Source organism: Mustelus asterias, chromosome 7 (genome assembly GCF_964213995.1).
Source record: "Mustelus asterias chromosome 7, sMusAst1.hap1.1, whole genome shotgun sequence".
NCBI classification, from domain to species: Eukaryota; Metazoa; Chordata; class Chondrichthyes; order Carcharhiniformes; family Triakidae; genus Mustelus; species Mustelus asterias.
The window spans coordinates 103,785,729-103,803,880 of NC_135807.1; the positions used below are offsets into that span (position 1 = coordinate 103,785,729).

General features: G+C 49.8%; 1 protein-coding gene across 6 annotated transcripts in view; it reads left to right on the forward strand.

The window, feature by feature from the left end:
* Nucleotides 1-18,152, forward strand: part of golga4 (golgin A4) — a 188,303-nt gene that overhangs the window by 43,220 nt on the left and 126,931 nt on the right. For all 6 annotated transcript variants that reach the window (XM_078216643.1, XM_078216641.1, XM_078216640.1 and 3 more), the window contains 3 exons: nt 4,525-4,581; nt 10,484-10,582; nt 16,475-16,628. In XM_078216643.1, the coding sequence (XP_078072769.1) occupies nt 4,525-4,581; nt 10,484-10,582; nt 16,475-16,628 (310 nt within the window). The remainder of the gene's footprint in view (nt 1-4,524; nt 4,582-10,483; nt 10,583-16,474; nt 16,629-18,152) is intronic.

Below are 18,152 nucleotides of genomic sequence, written 5' to 3' on the forward strand. Positions count from 1 at the left end.
GTTGTTCGTCCCTTCAGAGTCAGTGTTGTTACCCGATTTACACTGTCCGTGCCTTGCACCCTGAGTGCCTGTGCCTCTTAGCGCCCGCTTCAAAACCCAACCTTAGCGTGGGAGATTTCTCCTCTTAACGTCCAGTTTAGGGTAGGGCACCTTGAGTCAAGCACTCCCTTGTCCTATTGCCTTGGCACAGACAGCGGTTTCATTTACAATCCTGGGTTAGTTACACCAATTAGTTCTGCATGCGGTACTTATCTTTATATTAGTCTTAATTCCTGTTATCAAATAGCCCAAAACCTGTTATCTTTACCTCTGGTCCTTTACTCCTATTAAAGTTAAAAGTTACTTACCTTTTTCCACGCGGTCGTTCTGACCTGTACCTCTTTAGTGCGGACTTCTGTTTCAATTTAAAAACTTAGGCAAGATTATACAGTTCTACAAGACAACAATACTTAAAACAGACAAACCCTAACCCTTAAAGGTACCTCACTTTGAACGGAGACCTGCACTCGCCTTTGACTGCTCTGGATTTGTATCAGATTCGTTTAAATTTGATCCCGACTTTCAAACTGTGGCCATCAGTCAGAAGTCAGATATCAAATCCTGCCGTGACTACGCCATTTTGTTGTAGGGAAATATCCCTTTACCAGTGCAGAATAGAAGTCGAGTCGCAAATCAAGGTTCAAAGCGTGTCTTTATTGTACAATTACTGTGATCCCAGGGAGACCCCCGTAGCCAGCTCAGAAACAGTGGCTTGGCCACGTTGATCTCAATTAAATCACATCAGCTCTGGATCTTTATAGGGATCCAAAATTCGCGCGGGAACATTTGATTATGCCTTTTTTTACACAATGTATAAAGTGGTCTGTCAGTTTCAAAAGTCCCTAGGAAGTTTCATGGATTAGCATTTGTATGGTGTGTGTTCGTGTTAATGGGATTACTTGGTCCTGCCCCGGTGTCTAAATGCGTTTCCCATTACCATCTCTATGTGTCCTCTTATTTAAATTGATCCTATTGTTCCGTGTCTGTGTTTCCTGCTTGTGAGATTGAGTGTTAATGTCATCCTGTCCTGTTGGGTGTCTGGGGTATTTCATTCTTAACCTTTTATCCTTATCTCTTAGTTTATCAGATTTTTATGTCTGCCTTGGCCAGTTTAAAAATGCAGCTACGTGCTGTTGCTAGGCAGATTAGGGATCTTCCGTAGTTTCTGAAATTCGTGAGTCTCTCAGCTGTGCAGGGGGAGACCCGATCGAATATCCATCCGGGGGTGCCCCTCTGCATTGTTGGCCCGTTATGAGTGGTGCCAATTAGTCCAATAAAAATATGTTTGATGATGCAAATATGGTTTTCTGGAAAATTTCCTCCTTCAGTTTCTTTAACCAGCATTTACTTTTTAAAAAATTCCTGTCTGTTATCTCATTTGCAAATCTTTTAATGTTGAGCTGAAATTCCTGCCCTTTTGTACGTTTGAGTCGTAACTGTGATATCATACTTCCAAATGTTTGTCTGTGCCCTTAGCTCATCTGCCTTATTCACTTGTGTATTGACGTAACAATTACATCCTGCATTGACGTGTCAATTACAAAGGGGCACGGGTTCAAGGTGAGAGGAGGAAAATTTAAGGGAGATGTGCAGGGGAAATCTTTCACGCAGAGAATGGTAGGTGCTTGGAATGCATTGCCAGAGGAAGTGATGGAAGCGAGCACTTAGGAGACATATGGATGGATACATGAATAGGGAGGGAATGGAGGGATATGGACCGAGTAAGAGCAGAAGTTTTTTTAGTTTAGTCAGAGCATCATGATCGGCACAGGCTTGGAGGGTCAAAAGGCCTGTTCTTGTCCTGTACTTTTCTTTGTTCTTTGTAAGCACCACTAATCACTGAACAACTCATTCATGTCTATTGTCTGCTGTCCATACTTGCGTACTAAATTTCTGTCTTTAATTTGCAGCATTGCTTCATTCTGTGCACCCTCCCCTCCCCCCCCCCCCCCCCGCACCTCCATGTCCCTTTTGATGTGCAACCCAAGTCCCAACTCCCCAAGGAATATAAAACCCTTCCTCTTGCACCATCTCTCCAGCCATGCATTCATGTGTATTAAAATCAAACTACTGCAGTTGCTGGAAATCTGAAATTAAAAGAGAAAATACTCAAAAGATTCAGCAACTCCTGCACCATCTCTTGAGAGAGAAACAGCCTTAACGTTTCAAGTCTTTATGACTCTCCAGAGCTGGAGGGGCAGAAATGTGATGGATTATATGGTTGGAGAAGTGGATGGAGAAGGTAGAGTAGAAGAGAATATGGGAGTTCAGTAGAGATTGATGAAGATGTCATGGACATAAAACAAAGGGAATGTTCATGGTAGTGTTAAAGACCAAAGAAAGTGCATAGCATAGGTGAGGTAGCAGAATGTGTTAACGAAGGAACAAGGGTCAGCACTCTGAAAGCAAAATAGGTTATCAGTGGCCCTGTGGGGGCGGGAATTGGAAAAAACCCCCCAGCAAAATGGAAGAGCGGAGTTCATGGTCTGAAGTTAGGATAACTTAATGTTATGTCAAAAAGACTAAGTGTCAAATCAGAATTCCAATGTCTCCAATTTGCATTGAGCTTCACTGGAACATTGCTGTAGGCCAAAGATAGAAATGTGGCCATGGAAGCAAGATGGTGAGTTGAAGTGACAGGAAGGTCGAGGTAATGTTTGGAGACTGAACAAAGGTGTTATGCAAAGTGTTTGCCCATGTTGTGGGAAGGGAACACCGTATTGGTGGGTGATGGAGTCGTGGATCATGGTGTCATGGAGGGAACATTCCTTACAGAATACTGACAGGGGAGGTGAGAGCAAGATGCATGCTGGAGTTTGTGGAAGTGGCAGAGGCGAGTGGGGTGACCAGTGAGGACAGGGGGTAGGTTATCATACTTCTAAAGGAGATGGGGAGGGATGAAGGCAGAGGAGATGGGACACGGTTGAGGGCTCTGTAAACCACAGTGGAGGGGAAGCCTTGGTTCAGGAAAAAGGAAGACAGTCACCTGTTCTGTCATTCTAATTCTGTACTCATGAGTGCGTGGTGCAGGGACTGTAATCCAGAGATTACTACCTTTTGAAGTTCTACTTTTTAATTTTTTCCTAGCTCCCTAAAATCTGGCTGCAGGACCTTGTTCGTCTCCCTGCCTATGGGACTGGCACCAATAATGGACCATGACCTTTGGCCGGTCCCCCCTCACCTCAAAATACTCTGCAATCGCTCAGCAACAACTTTGACCCTGTCGCCAGAGGGACAACTTAACTTCCCAGAGTTGCTTCTGCAGCTACACAACATGGCGGTGTTTTTCCTTAAATTGATTCCCCTTTAAATTGATTGCTTTTCTGATGATCTCCCCACCTCCTCTGTACAGCCGAGGCCTCCATGGCGCCGTGGACTTGGCTCTGGCGACGCAATTTAGGGAACCTCTGCTTTCATCGCAGCATTCCGAACTGAATAATGGAAAAACGACCAACTTTTGATAAGGCCATCTTTGGTCAGCAGCTTAAGTTTTAATATTACATGCACTGATTGGAATTTTGAAGTATTGCATGTGTTGGAAAATACAGAGGCAGCTCTCGCAAGCAATGCACTCGACTCTGTATTGTTCAGTGGTGAGAAATCTGACTTAGCGTGATTATTGATTCCAATATGCAGTCATATCAATCAACCTTCCTCTGTGCCATCATGTCTTAGAATCTTAGAAATCTTAGAAACCCTACAGCACAGAAAGAGGCCATTCGGCCCATCGAGTCTGCACCGACCACAATCCCACCCAGGCCATATCACCATATCCCTACATATTTACCCACTACTCCCTCTAACCTACGGACACTAAGGGCAATTTTAGCATGGCCAATCAACCTAACCCGCACATCTTTGGACTGTGGGAGGAAACCGGAGCACCCGGAGGAAACCCACGCAGACACGAGGAGAATGTGCAAACTCCACACAGACAGTGACCCAAGCCGGGAATCGAACCCAGGTCCCTGGAGCTGTGAAGCAGCAGTGCAAACCACTGTGCTACCGTGCCGCCCTAACTGTGCTACCGTGCCGCCCTCACTGTGCTACCGTGCCGCCCTGTAAAACAGTTCAAGTTATTGAGCATAGTTTTCAAAATATTTGCATCTGTTTAATTTCTGCTTTGGTAAGCCTGTTCTGAGTCAGTCATGTGTGACATTACTGACTTAAGCTTGGTTAATTTGTTTGTCATAACACAGACATAGTTTTATGAGAGGCTTGCTTTTGAAATATCAATGATAAGAATGATATAAATTTTGTGCAGAACATACTTTGTATATCACAGTTAACCTCTGGGATGTAATGAAATGTTTAAAGGCATAACTTCATTTCATTATTTGTCTGCAGGAATATTAAAAGGATGGTCAAAAATGCAACTTATTTCAGCATTGAGGAATGTAAAATGGACATTAGTTAATTCATGAGCCTGTTTGTATGTGCAATCCTATACATTGATTTTAAAGTAATTTCTATCTTTGGTTTCAGGTAGTTTTGAGTCAAGGTCAAGATAAAGCCCTGCGCAGGATTGGAGAATTACGTGAGGTAAGACCCTACACATTTTGAGTTAAACTTTCTGTTAAACTGCATGAAATTCGAGGGTAATGGAATCCTCCAAAACTTCTGAAGTCATCCTCCTTTGGAATTTTTTGTCTTTTAGTATGTATTTCATTTGTAATAGCTGAGACTTATTTGGAAACGTGTAAAAGTTGCTTTGTGTGATAGATACGTGTTGCTGCAAAGTGCCAGTAGTATTTATAACGGCATCTGCTGCTGGTTGTAAATGTTAGTAAAATATGAGTCCAAATCCTTGTCAAAATAACAAGTACGTGAAAACAATGCTTAGTATGTTTGATCTATGAAAAAGATGAACAAGGAAATTAGATTTCCACAATAATCTAAAACTAAATTACTTAGATGATATTTTCTTTGTTTTAATGAGATTTGAAGCAATGTGTGGTATAATTTCAGTGGAGCAAAATGTCATTTAAGAATGATGTGGGGCTGAGCTGTGAATGCATATATTTATGTACAATTTCAGTTCAGCAGTTCTCCACTTTTGTTTGTAGCATATTGACTATTCAGTGAGAATGCACGAGACATGCAGATGGAAGAGTTGATGGTTCTTTACTGCATTGAAAGTGGTGCTAACCCCCAACCCATTAAATAACCATGCTCAAAACCACAATGTTGGCTGATACAAGTCCTTCAGAAATACACTTTTGCATATTGGCCAGACTGCTTCTGAGCTAATAGAAATATTGTATGCATCTGGAAGTTCCAAAAATTTCACGTGAGAGCATGATAGTTGCTATTTCATTGATTGGAAAACTTTTTTTTAATGGAAGCAAAATACTGCTGATGCTGGAACCTGAAACAAAAACAGAAAATGCTACGGAATCTCAGCAGGTCTGACAGCATCTGTGGAGAGAGCAGAGAGCCAATGTTTTGAGTCTGGATGACTCTTCTTCAGGACTGTTTTTAACCTTATTTTGCCTGACTCCACGCATGCAGTTCAGGATGCAGCCAGGGACAACACTAGGATAGTTCATCAAACTGCTGATGCATACCTTTGCTCCTTATCATTAATAAAAGTCATAAGTAAAAGGTGAGAAAAACTTTGAGTTCAGTATCGAAGTATACACTTGGACTGGATACCACATGGATTAAATCTGGAAGTGCAAATTTTGATCTGCTTTATCAATATCGTTCTGAATAAATGTGCAAGTGCATTGTTTTGATAAAACTGGAATGGACCCAAATTGTAGGAAAAATGAAACAAATGTTAAAGCTACATAACCAACAGATAGGAGGAAAGCTGGACTCCATTTTGAAACTTAAGGCAGTGGATTCGAATTCACCAGGTGAAAATGAATACAAAGGAATTATCTCATTAAAGGATAATTGGCTTTGTTCCAGCCCATACTGAGTCTTGCCACTGCTGAAACCCTTCGCCATCTTACCCTGCACACTTGATGAGATCCTATTTGTTAGGGGAAATATCCAGCCGCCTTGTATTTACTTCCTTTGAGAGACTAGACAAAATTTTGTGAGTTTAAAGTTGGCCTTTATTCAAGCTGAAGCAGGGACAACCTCTTTCCACTCATGTGGCATACAGTCTCCCAAAACAAAGGAATTTAATGACAATTATACCTTTAGGCTCAACTTGAAATAATTAACATAGATCAATCAAAATTGTACATGCATTTGAATATAAAATCAAATCCCAACTAATAGTTCTGGTCACTTAATTTGTTTCCCACAGTAGTATTTAACCAATTACAATAAGTCTACGCTTGCCTAATTGTCATGTCCAATCGTCAACTGGGCACATACACATAGCTACACCATCAATAAATACATGTCTATGCACCCTGAGCAGCGACTTATGACTGCTATCAAAGCACAGTGGAGTCTTGCGTTGTTATCTGGAAAGCAATGATGTATGTGGTGACAGCCCTCTTGTGGTCTATCAAAGTGCCTTGCAGCTGTACCTTCATTGTACCTTGCAGCTGTAATCATTTCCCAGGAACTTTTCTGCAGTTAACAATTTGTAACTCCTTCACTATTTGTTAAAAGTTTAGCCAACAATTCTGTTCTGTGCCAAATTCTGTCCATTCATCATTTTCTCCCTTGCTGGTTTCTGTCTGCATTGCATGATTTTAAAATTCTGCCCTGCATCCACGAAGCCTTTTTGAAACCTTCCAACATTCGCAGTATTCCATCCTCTGTCTTTTCTTCTTCAGATTCTAGTCCTCTTTACATCTTTTCTCCTTTTCCCCTACCATTGTGGAATACCCTTCAATTGCATTGGCTTTACTCTCTGTAACTGTCCAGTCCACCTTATATTTTCAAAAGCTTGTGTCAGATCATCTTTCTGATCACGCCATCAGATCTTTTCCTTCAATGCTTGGAGTTCATTCTCTTATCTAGTTTTTTTCTTCGTCTTTGGAATGAAAATTAAACTCAGTCCTTGCCTCAGGCAGATGTTAAAAACAAAACACCGATGTGGGCAGCACAGTGGTTAGCACTGCTGCCTCTAAGCACCAGGGACCCAGGTTTGATTCCATCCTTGGGTGACTGTGTGGCATTTGCATGTTTTCCCCATGTCTGTATGGGTTTCCTCTGGGTGCTTTGGTTTCCTCCACAGTCCAAAGATGTGCAGGCTAGGTGGATTGGCCATGTTAAATTGCCCCTTATGTTCCAAGATGTGTAGGTTAGAGGCTGAGAGTATGTGGATAGGGCCTGGCTAAGATGTTCTGTGGGAGAGTCTGTTGGAGAATCTGTGCAGACTTGATGGACCTAATGATCTCGTTCGGCACTGTAGGGATTCTGTTCGATGTCACTATTCAAGAGAGAGTAGGAGAATTTTCCTGCCAATATTTATTCCTCAACAGAGGAACAGATTACCAAATCATTTATGTTGGTGCTATTTGTGGCTGTAGCTATGCTGAAATGACAGCCCCAAGTTACACCAGTGACTCAATCGCCTGTGATATACGGGAATAGGCTGGAATTGTTCTTGCATTACCTCTGTCCTCGAAATGTCTTGGGGCTTTTATCTATTAAAAATAAATATTAGAGATGCCGTATCAATACACCTTAGGGTAAAGGGATTGACAGCTCTTCAGTACCTCTCCCAAGGGTCCATTCTTTTGATAGTCCAGCGCAGCTGATGCCAATCTAATTTTTTACATGCACAAATCATTTCTAGCAGATAGAGATTTGGAGCTGGAGCACTGGCAAACCTTTTGTTTTTACCCTGTCCCTTTTCCTGTTCCAAACATAGTCATCCAAATATGATCAACCATCAGGGATCAATCTTGGGACCTGGGTGCTTGTCACAGCATTATACTGATCAACTCTTAAAGTAGCAAGGCACTCCAAAATCCGTTCTCTGAGGGTTGTTTTCAGCTGAGAGTTTTCAATATTGCACACCATTCTAAACTCAGAGAATGGTGAGAAGAGCTCCTACACTGAGCCAGTGCTGCTTTGAAACTTGCTACAAGAAGATGTGGATCTCACTGTTCCTTACCCTAAGGAAGGATTTAATTTGTCTTCAGTTTTGCTCTGACTGATGAGATCACCATGTGATGGAGTATGAGAGGTAAAACTGAGACCTCTTACTGTGTGACAGAGATAAAGGGGATATATTCGACATTCAGTATAGTTAGATTTTTTGGATGAATTAAAAATTAGATGAAGCACAGTGAACATGCAGTATTTGTTGGCTGTGTTATGTAAAGGTGAGGAGGGAGATTGTTAATTTAGTCTTGGTGTGCAATATTTGGATCTCTGTTTATAATATTGAATGCCTTGCATTCAATACTGAGTACAAGCTTGGCAAGTTCAGTGATGAATTTTTACAAGTTTAGCCATGGAATGTGGGGGTCGCCGACAAGGCCAGCATTTATTGCCCATTTCTAATTGTCTTTGAGAAGGTGACAGTGAGCTACCTGGCTACTGCAGCCCATGTGGTGTAGGTGCACCCGGAATGCAGTGCTTTCCCAGGATTTTGACCTCGCGACAGCGAAGGAATGGCGATATATTTCCAGTCAGGATGGTGAGTGGCTTGGAGGGAAACTTCCAGGGGGTGGTGTTCCAGGTGTTGATTGCCCTTGTCTTTCTGGATGATGGTAGTGGTCATGGATTTGAAGGGTGCTGAGTGAGGACTCTTGGTGAGTCCCTGCAGTGCATCTTGTAGATGGTGCACACTGCTGCCAATGTGCATTGATGGCTGAGTATGTGAATGGGGTGCCATCAAGTGGGTTGCTTTGTCCTGGATGGTGTTAGGCTTCTTGAGTGTTCTTGGAATCTGAGAAGGCAGCTCACGGAGTACAAAATATCGAGTGGAACAACGGCAAATCAAACTGCTGAGTGCCATAAATTACTGGATATAGGAAATAAAGAATGGATAAGTTGCTCCAGTTTTATGTTCTGAGCGTAAGAGAAATTTGCAAGGAATCTAGGATTTTACTAAATTGATTCGTCAATTTCTGAAGTACCAATCAACAAAACATGCTGAGCTCCATGGCCAAAGAGTCAAGCATAAGTCTCAGAAGGTCATGTTCAAATTTATGGTGCACTGCTGTGATGCACTGGCTGAACTCAATGTGGTTTGAACTCCATCTCCCTGCTTGCCATCCAAAACCCTTGACTCTCATAAATCTGTCTAACCCATTCTTGAATCTGTTCACAGGCATTATTTAGGCATAGGATATGGTTCAGAGTGTCTTATTCCTCCTGTTATTCGGGACAGAGTGGATCAGCTCTCGGGTAAAATATGAGCTGACCAGATGGTTCTGGTATAAAATTGTATAAATTAAGTCATGTCTTAAGAACCAAGTTGAATATTTTGGGATGATAATGGATGTAGTAGCTAAGGGAGTGTCATTTATGTGGTCTTCCAGTAGGCGTTCTATAAAGCTGCACTAAGAGACGGTTAACTGAGCTGAGAACGCACTGGAATGAGGAAAGCTATTAAAAAAGATAGGGAATTGTTTAGGAGTTAGAAGAGTAAGAATAATAAGTATGCATTCCAGTTGTCAAAATGGGATGAATCAGATCTGGCAGGAATAGCTTTTTAAAACAAAAAAACAGAAAATGCTGGAAAAACTCAGGTCTGGTGATATCTATAGGGAAAGAAATAAGAGTTAACATTTCGAGTCCGTATTATTCATCTTCAGCTCCAGTAAACTTATATACCTTCTCAACAGTCTTTTAAAGTCTTGATGGAGGGTCTGCTATCATATTTTCTTTTCGAAAAACACAAAATTAAAAAAAATTAAATAGCTGCAACGATAGACTCCAACAAAATAGTCTAGTGTTGCTGTCTTTAAACTTTTCCAGGAACCTTAATGGATTATGACCTGTAGGAACACAAGGCAAATTTTGGGTTGGTGCAGGAACTTCTTTTTATATACAGAAGAATAAACACTGGAATAGACTTCAGGGATTAAGAAAGTGAGGCAATTAAGTAACAGTTGCTTGATAGGATTGTGATGTGGAGATGCCGGCGTAGGATTGAGAGGATTGTGTCAGTGGTGATAAAACCATTCTGGATGGATGAACCCTGATGGATTGCCTGTCTTATGTTTGTTTTGTTACTGCACAGCCTTTGCTAACTTCCTGACCTGTGACTGAGGTCAATAGGCCAGTCACCTTTTCCAAGTCTTGGAAACAAATGTGGTTGTTCAGGTTTCATCTTTTTTTGTCTTTCACTGCTATCTTCAGTTTAATTGCAAGGTGAAGGGGTTTGAACATTTGACCCTTCGATCAATTGCAAGATGAGTTTGTGCTTCAACTACATGGTTTGTTAGTGTCACCTGTGCTCTGCTTTCCATCTTCTTTATAACCCATTCTGAGAGTTGGAAAAGCAACAAAGTATTTAAATGTCAAAAAAAGCCAATTCTATGTCTTCATGAAGTTTTCTTTGTTAAATTCTTAGGAGCTGCAAATGGATCAACAAGCTAAGAAACATCTTCAGGATGAGTTTGAAGCAGCCCTGGAGGAAAAAGACCAACTTATTGGTGTTCTACAGACACAGGTAGAACTACACAGCATTGGTGTGTTTTGGCTAAATATCAAATGCCAACTAAGTTGGTTAAAGCGTTCTTGTCATAGAATCCCGACAGGGGGTGGTGGGGGGGGGGAATGGGGATGGAGAGGGAGGCGGGGGGGACCCATGGGGGGACGGGAGAGGGAGGCAGGGACAGATGGGGGGTGGGAGAGGGGGGGGTCACATGGGGGACGGGAGAGGGAGAGAGGGGGCCCACGGGGGACGGGAGAGGGAGGGAGGGGGCCCACGGGGGACGGGAGAGGGAGGGAGGGGGCCCACGGGGGACGGGAGAGGGAGGGAGGGGGCCCACGGGGGACGGGAGAGGGAGGGAGGGAGGGGGCCCACGGGGGACGGGAGAGGGAGGGAGGGAGGGGGCCCACGGGGGACGGGAGAGGGAGGGAGGGGGCCCACGGGGGACGGGAGAGGGAGGGAGGGGGCCCACGGGGGACGGGAGAGGGAGGGAGGGGGCCCACGGGGGACGGGAGAGGGAGGGAGGGGGCCCACGGGGGACGGGAGAGGGAGGGAGGGGGCCCACGGGGGACGGAGGGAGGGGGCCCACGGGGGACGGAGGGAGGGGGCCCACGGGGGACGGAGGGAGGGGGCCCACGGGGGACGGGAGAGGGTGGGAGGGGGCCCACGGGGGACGGGAGAGGGAGGGGGGGGCCGGGAGAGGGAGGGGGGGGGCCGGGAGAGGGAGGGGGGGGGCCGGGAGAGGGAGGGGGAGGACACGTGGGGGACATGGGAGGGAGGGGGAGGACACGTGGGGGACGGGAGGGGGAGGACACGTGGGGGACGGGAGGGGGAGGACACGTGGGGGACGGGAGGGGGAGGGGGAGGACACGTGGGGGACGGGAGGGGGTAGGGAGGGGTGGACACGTGGGGGAGCGGGAGGGGGTAGGGGGGACGGGAGTGGGAGGGGGGGAGCGGGAGAGGGAGACGGGAGGAGGGGAGCTGGAGAGGGAGACGGGTGGGGGGGAGCAGGAGGGGGAGAGCAGGAGAGGGAGGGGGGGAGCGGGGGAGGGAGTGGGTGGGGGGGGAGAGGGAGACGGGAGAGGGAGTGGGTGGGGGGGAGAGGGAGGGGGGGAGCGGGAGAGGGAGTGGGTGGGGGGGAGAGGGGGGGGGAGCGGGAGAGGGAGTGGGTGGGGGGGAGAGGGAGGGGGGAGCGGGAGAGGGAGTGGGTGGGGGGAGAGGGAGGGGGGAGAGGGAGGGGGGAGAGGGAGTGGGTGGGGGGGGAGAGGGAGGGGGGGAGAGGGAGTGAGGGAGGGGGGAGTGGGAGGGGGTGCGGGAGGGTGGGAGGGGGTGCGGGAGGGTGGGAGGGGGTGTGGGAGGGGGAGCAGGGGGAGGGCGAGGGGGAGGGGGCGAGGGGGAGGGCGAGGGGGAGCGGGAGGGCGAGGGGGAGCGGGAGGGGGTGAGGGGGGGGAGGGGGAGCGGGAGGGGGAGGGGGGAGGGGGAGCGGGAGAGGGGGGGTGGGGGCGAGGGGGAGCGGGGAGGGGGGCGAGGGGGAGCGGGTGGGGGGCGAGGGGGAGCGGGAGGGGGGCGAGGGGGAACGGGAGGGGGGCGAGGGAGTGGGAGCGCGAGGGGGAGCGGGAGGGGGGAGCGGGAGGGGGAGCGGGAGGGGGGAGCGGGAGGGGGGGCGAGGGGGAGCGGGAGGGGGGCGAGGGGGAGCCGGAGCCGGAAGGGGGCGAGGGGGAGCGGGAGGGGGAGCAGGAGGGGGAGCGGGGGGAGCGGGAGGGGGGCGAGGGGGAGCGGGAGGGGGGCGAGGAGGGGGGCGAGGGGGAGCGGGAGGGGGAGAGGGAGGGGGGGCGGGAAAGGGAGGGGGGCGGGGGAGAGGGAGGGGGGGCGGGAAAGGGAGGGGGGCGGGGGAGGGGGCCGAGGGGGAGAGGGAGGGGGGGGCGGGAGAGGGGAGGGGGGCGGGGGAGGGGGCCGAGGGGGAGAGGGAGGGGGGCGGGGGAGGGGGAGAGGGGGGCGGGGGAGGGGGAGAGGGTGGCGGGAGCGGGAGGGGGGCAGGAGGGGAGAGGGAGGGGGGAGCGGGAGAGGGAGGGGGGAGCGGGAGAGGGGGGGGGAAGGAGCGGGAGGGGGGGACGGGAGCGGGAGGAGGAGCGGGAGGGGGGGAACGGGGTGAGGGGGGGAAACGGGGGGTAACGGGGGGAGGAGTGTGAGGGGGGAAACGGGGGGAGGAGGAGTGGGAGGGGGGAAACGGGGGTAGGAGGAGTGGGAAGGGGGGAAACGGGGGTAGGAGGAGTGGGAGGGGGGGAAACGGGGGGTAACGGGGGGAGGAGTGTGAGGGGGGGAAACGGGGGGAGGAGGAGTGGGAGGGGGGGAAACGGGGGGAGGAGGAGTGGGAGGGGCGGAAACGGGGGTAGGAGGAGTGGGAGGGGCGGAAACGGGGGTAGGAGGAGTGGGAGTGGGGGAAACGGGGGGTAACGGGGGGAGGAGTGTGAGGGGGGGAAACGGGGGGCGGAGGAGTGGGAACGGGAGGAGGAGTGGGAAGGGGGAACGGGAGGAGGAGTTGGGGGGGGACGAGAGAAGGAGTGGGAGAGGGGGGACGAGAGAAGGAGTGGGAGAGGGGGGACGAGAGAAGGAGTGAGAGGGGGGACGAGAGAAGGAGTGGGGGGGGGACGAGAGAAGGAGTGGGAGAGGGGGGGACGAGAGAAGGAGTGGGGGGGGGGGGGACGAGAGAAGGAGTGGGAGGGGGGGACGAGAGAAGGAGTGGGAGGGGGGGGACGAGAGAAGGAGTGGGAGGGGGGGGACGAGAGAAGGAGTGGGAGGGGGGGGGACGAGAGAAGGAGTGGGAGGGGGGGGACAAGAGAAGGAGTGGGGGGGGACGAGAGAAGGAGTGGGCGGGATGGGAGGAGGTGTGGGAGTGAGGGATGGGGGGAGAGGAGGGGGGGCGATGGGGGACGGGACAGGTGGGGTGTGGGGGGGGAGATGGGGGATGGGAGTGGGGGGGGTAGGAGGGGGCGATGGGGGAACGGGAGCAGGCAATGGGGGCAGGAGAGGGAGCGGGAGGGGGGCGATAGGGGACGGGAGGGGGAGCGGGGGGGCAAGGGGGGTGATAGAGGGAGCGGGAAGGGGGTGCAATGGGGGGTGGGGGGTTGTGATGGCGATGGGATCGGGAGGAGGGACAATGGGGGACAGGATCGGGAGGAGGGACAATGGGGGACGGGGGGGGAGACGATGGTGGATGGGAGAGGCACGGGGGGACGATGGGAGACGGGAGAGGGAGCAAGGGTGGTGGGAGGCAGGGATGATGGGGGACGGGAGAGGGAGCGCGGTGGGAGGGGGGGCGGGAGAGTGAGGGGAAGGGTGAGGGAGGGGGGACGGTTGAACAGGGGTCGCGGGAGAGTGAGGGAGGCGACGTAGTGGTGCGGGGCGGGGGTGGAAGGTAGAGGGGAGGGGGACAGGAGAGGGCGCGGCGGGGGGGACAAGATTTGGAGACTAGGCGTGAGATGGAGAGGGAGGTGGGGGTGTGCAGGGGGAATGGGAGGGGGGACGGGGAGAGGGGTAGAGGGGGAGGGGGACATGAGATCGGGGGGATGATAGAGGGGGAGGGGGGATGGGACGGGGGGGCGATGGGGGATGGGAGAGGGAGGGGGGACGGGTTGGGGGCGGGGGGATGGGTAGGGGCGGAGGGGGGAGGTGGCAGAGGGGCAGGTGGGAGTAGAGAGGGGGGAACGGGAGAGAGAGGAGGCGGAGGGAGGGGGAATGGGTCAGTGGGGAAACGGGAACAAGTGGGCGGAGGGGGGGACTGGAGAGGCAGTGGGTGGAGGGGGATGTGAGGGGGGGACTGGAGAGGCAGTGGGTGGAGGGGGACGAGACGGGGTGGTGGCCGGAGGGGGGGGCGTGCGCGGAGGGGACAGAGACGCGGAGGCTGGGGGCGGGTTGGGTCTGTGCTGGCAATCGTGGTAGGGCGGGCCAGCAGTCAGGGGAGGTGGGGTGGGGGTGACACGGCAGGGCTGGTGGGGCTATTGTCTGTGTTTCGGGGGCAGGCGGGTACCAGGCGGCAGAGCTGGGGCATTGTGGGGCTGGGGTTCATTGAGGGGTCAACAGTGGTATGGGTTGGGGCTGATATCTGCACTTGGGGGATGGATCGGCAGGCATTCAGGGCGATGGCGCATGTATCAGCTTGCGGGGAGAGGCAGGGCCAGTGATCGGCGGAACAGGTTGGGGCCTGCGACTTGACGGGGATGACCACGACAGGCGATTGAGGGTGGACGGCACGGCCGGCCATAAGGGGTGGCCGAGGCAAAGGACACGGGTTGACAATTGGGAGGGGCGGTGTCGGTCCGGCAATCGGCGTGGATGGGCTGGCAAGCGGGGAGGTGAGGGAATAGGCAGGGCCGGCGATTGGGTGGGTGGGGGTCAGCAGGGCGGGTTGGTGATCTGGGGACTCAGAAGGGCAGGCGTTCGGGTGGGTACTGACGCCAGGGAGGGAGTGGCAGGCAGGGTGGGGTCGGAGGTCAACTGTCGGATGGGTGAGGCTGATGATCCGGGAATGGCGCTGGTACCTGTGATTGGGGGGGGGGGGGGGGGGGGCGGGGGGGGCGTGGGCAGGGCAGGTACCAGCGATTGGTGGGGTTCGAGGCCAGCCAGGCAGGGTGAGGGTGAGGCCTGCAATTGGTGGTGTGGGTGGGGAGGAGACGGGGAGGGCAGGCAGACGGGGCCGGTGATTGGAGGGGGAGGGCGAGGACATGCCAGGAAAGCAGTGGGGCCAGGCTGGTGAGCGGGTGGGGTTTGTGGGGAAATAGGCGGGGACAGTAGGGTGAGTTGGCGATCCGGGGACGGGGCTGCTACCTACGATAGGGAGGGTGGGCCAGTTACTGGCCAGTGGAGTTGGGGGGGATGGCGCAGGGCCGGCAGTCAGGGGTGGGGCAGGTGGGCTGGCAGCTGTGATCATGGGGACGGTGCAAGGCAGGTCCGGTGTTCGGGATACCTGTGATTTGTGGGGTGGGCGGGATGGGGTGGGACTGTGATTGGAGCAGCCAGGGTGGACAATGGGTGAGGCATGGCAGGTCCAGTGATGCCGGCGATCTGGTGTCAATTTTCCTCCTGTCCCGTTGGGCACTTCGAATTTTTTGGGAAAATCGTGCCCTCTTATTTTTAAAGGGTGAGAAACTATTAACCATTAATTTTCAGAAGGATTTGGGTGTCTTATACATGAATCGCAAAGTTACATGCAGATATAACAAACTATAAGGAACACACATTCAGTAGACGAGAAGCGGATGCTTCGTCTTGTGGGGCATTCTAGGACGAGAGGTCTTAGGATAAGAGGTAGCAAATTTAAAACAGAGATGAGGAGAAATTACTTCTCCCAAAGGGTTGTGAATCTGGAATTCACTACCCCAAAGTGCGGTGGATGCTGGGACAGTGAGTAAATTTAAGTAGGAGTTAGACAGATATTTAATTGGTAATGGGTTGAAGGATTATGGGAAGGAGGCAGGAAAATGGGGTTGAGGAACATTTCAGTCACAATTGAATGGCGGGGTAGACTCAATGGGCCGAATGGCCTAATTCTGCTCTTGTATCTTATGAACTTGTGAACATAGTAGTATCGTGATCATTATTGTGGGATATTTTAATGCAAGTGTAATGAAGACTTGCTGTATTTGTGCAGGACTTTGGTGAGACCACACTGGAGTACTGCATATGGATCTGAAACGTTAGCTCTGTTTCTTTCTCCACAGATGCCCCCAGATCTGCTGAGTATTTTCAACATTTTGATGTTGTTTCAATATTTCTCCAATATTTCGCCTTTCTATTGAATGGCAGAATAGTTTGAAGGAGACCAATGGCCTACTTCTATTTCTGTTTCTGGTGTTATTATACTCGTCAGAAATATTCTTCATTCTGTTAACATTGGGAATTTTACACCTTTAGGTATCACTACTAAAACACAGGATGGGACTCGGGGGGACAAATGCAGATTTGCAGGAATCCACAACCCAAGCATCCATGACGGAAACTACAGAAGCAGCTCAACTGAGTTCCAACAATGAAGAAAATAACACTGACAGTCCTGATGGATTTGGAGGTGATGCCTTTCATCTAATCTGAAAGTTAAATTAACAAAATTTAAAAAAAGCTTTCCTAGTTACAGATGTGCAGACACTCTGAGGGGAGGGGGGGGGGTTTCCCTAAATGTTATGGGGCTGGAATTTACTGTAAAAACAGTGAAACTTGGGGCACGGATTGTTATCTGTGCTTGAATCAGACAGCAACGTCAGACGAGGGCAAATAGCCATTAAATGTAAAAATCCAGAATTTGCTTTTTGAAATGTTGCTTCAAACAGCATCCTGCTGTCCAGCTTCCCATTCAAATGTATTGAGCTGGAAGAAATTCCTGTACTGTAGATGGGGACGAAACTCGCCTGGAAAGTTTGGGCTCATCCATTGCGCAAGTGCTCTTTGAACTGTGTGACAAGTCTCAAATACTGCCTGACAATCTCTCTGGTGCTCAAATGTGGAATCTTATTGCTTCAGCTTTTAGCTTTTGTTGGAGATTTTAATAGATTGTAGTTTGTTTCACTTTTGCTTTCCTTGTTTCTCTTGCAATCCAATCTTTCCCCTGTATCTGATTTGACATTGAATTCTCTATTTAACAGGTTCAGACTCTGCATTGTTCATTAACACTGTTCAGTTTGGTTAAAAAGATGCACATTTGCTTGCTGTGTTCATGTAGACCCTAAATTCTCTGTAGAGGCTGCCATGCCATTTTGGTCTTCCTCTTGTGGCAACTTACAATTTGTAAAGGCTCCTGGAACTTCAACAGATGACAAATCATCTGACACATATTGGGTGCCATTTGTTTGTTGGCTACAGTGAATTCTGGCTCATTGTATATGTTAAGCCACTATGTATTTTTCATCGTTTTCCAAAGCACTTAGAATTTATTTTTAACACTAACAGGTGAATTCCAGCATTCATAATTTTGACAAAGGAGTCATCTGGGCTCGAAACGTCAGCTCTTTTTTCTCCTTGCAGATGCTGCCAAACCTGCTGAGATTTTCCAGAGTTTTCTCTTTTGGTTTCAGATTCCAGCATCCGCAGTAATTTGCTTTCATTCATAATTTTGCTCTGTGCAGTTTTATGGCCTTGGTTATGATACAAGTACAAAAGCCTGAAGTCCCTGTTGGTAATTTAATTCCTTGTTCGTGATTAAACAATTTTTATGCTGTGCATCAACAAATCATTTTGAATTACAAAAAAAATTTCCTCAATTGGATTGTATTAGAAACAAAATGAGAAACTTTAACTTTTAAGCACGCGAGAAATCCTTGTCTGCTTGGGCTGATTGACTTGATAGATTTGTAGCTCTCACTCTGAAATTGTTAACAGTCAAAATTTTAGATCGTTGTTCTGTTAGTGATCAGTGTTTAAAGTGGGTACTTGAGGGAATTCTTGAAGTGAATTGAGAAAAATGTTGAAGATTCATTTTTCACAAATACGCTAAAATTATTTTTACTTGATATGTTTTTTGAGTTTGTACAAGACTGGCTTTAAAGTTTTGCAATTAATATTTCAAGTTTTTTTTATTAATGGTCAGTTAATTTGAGAA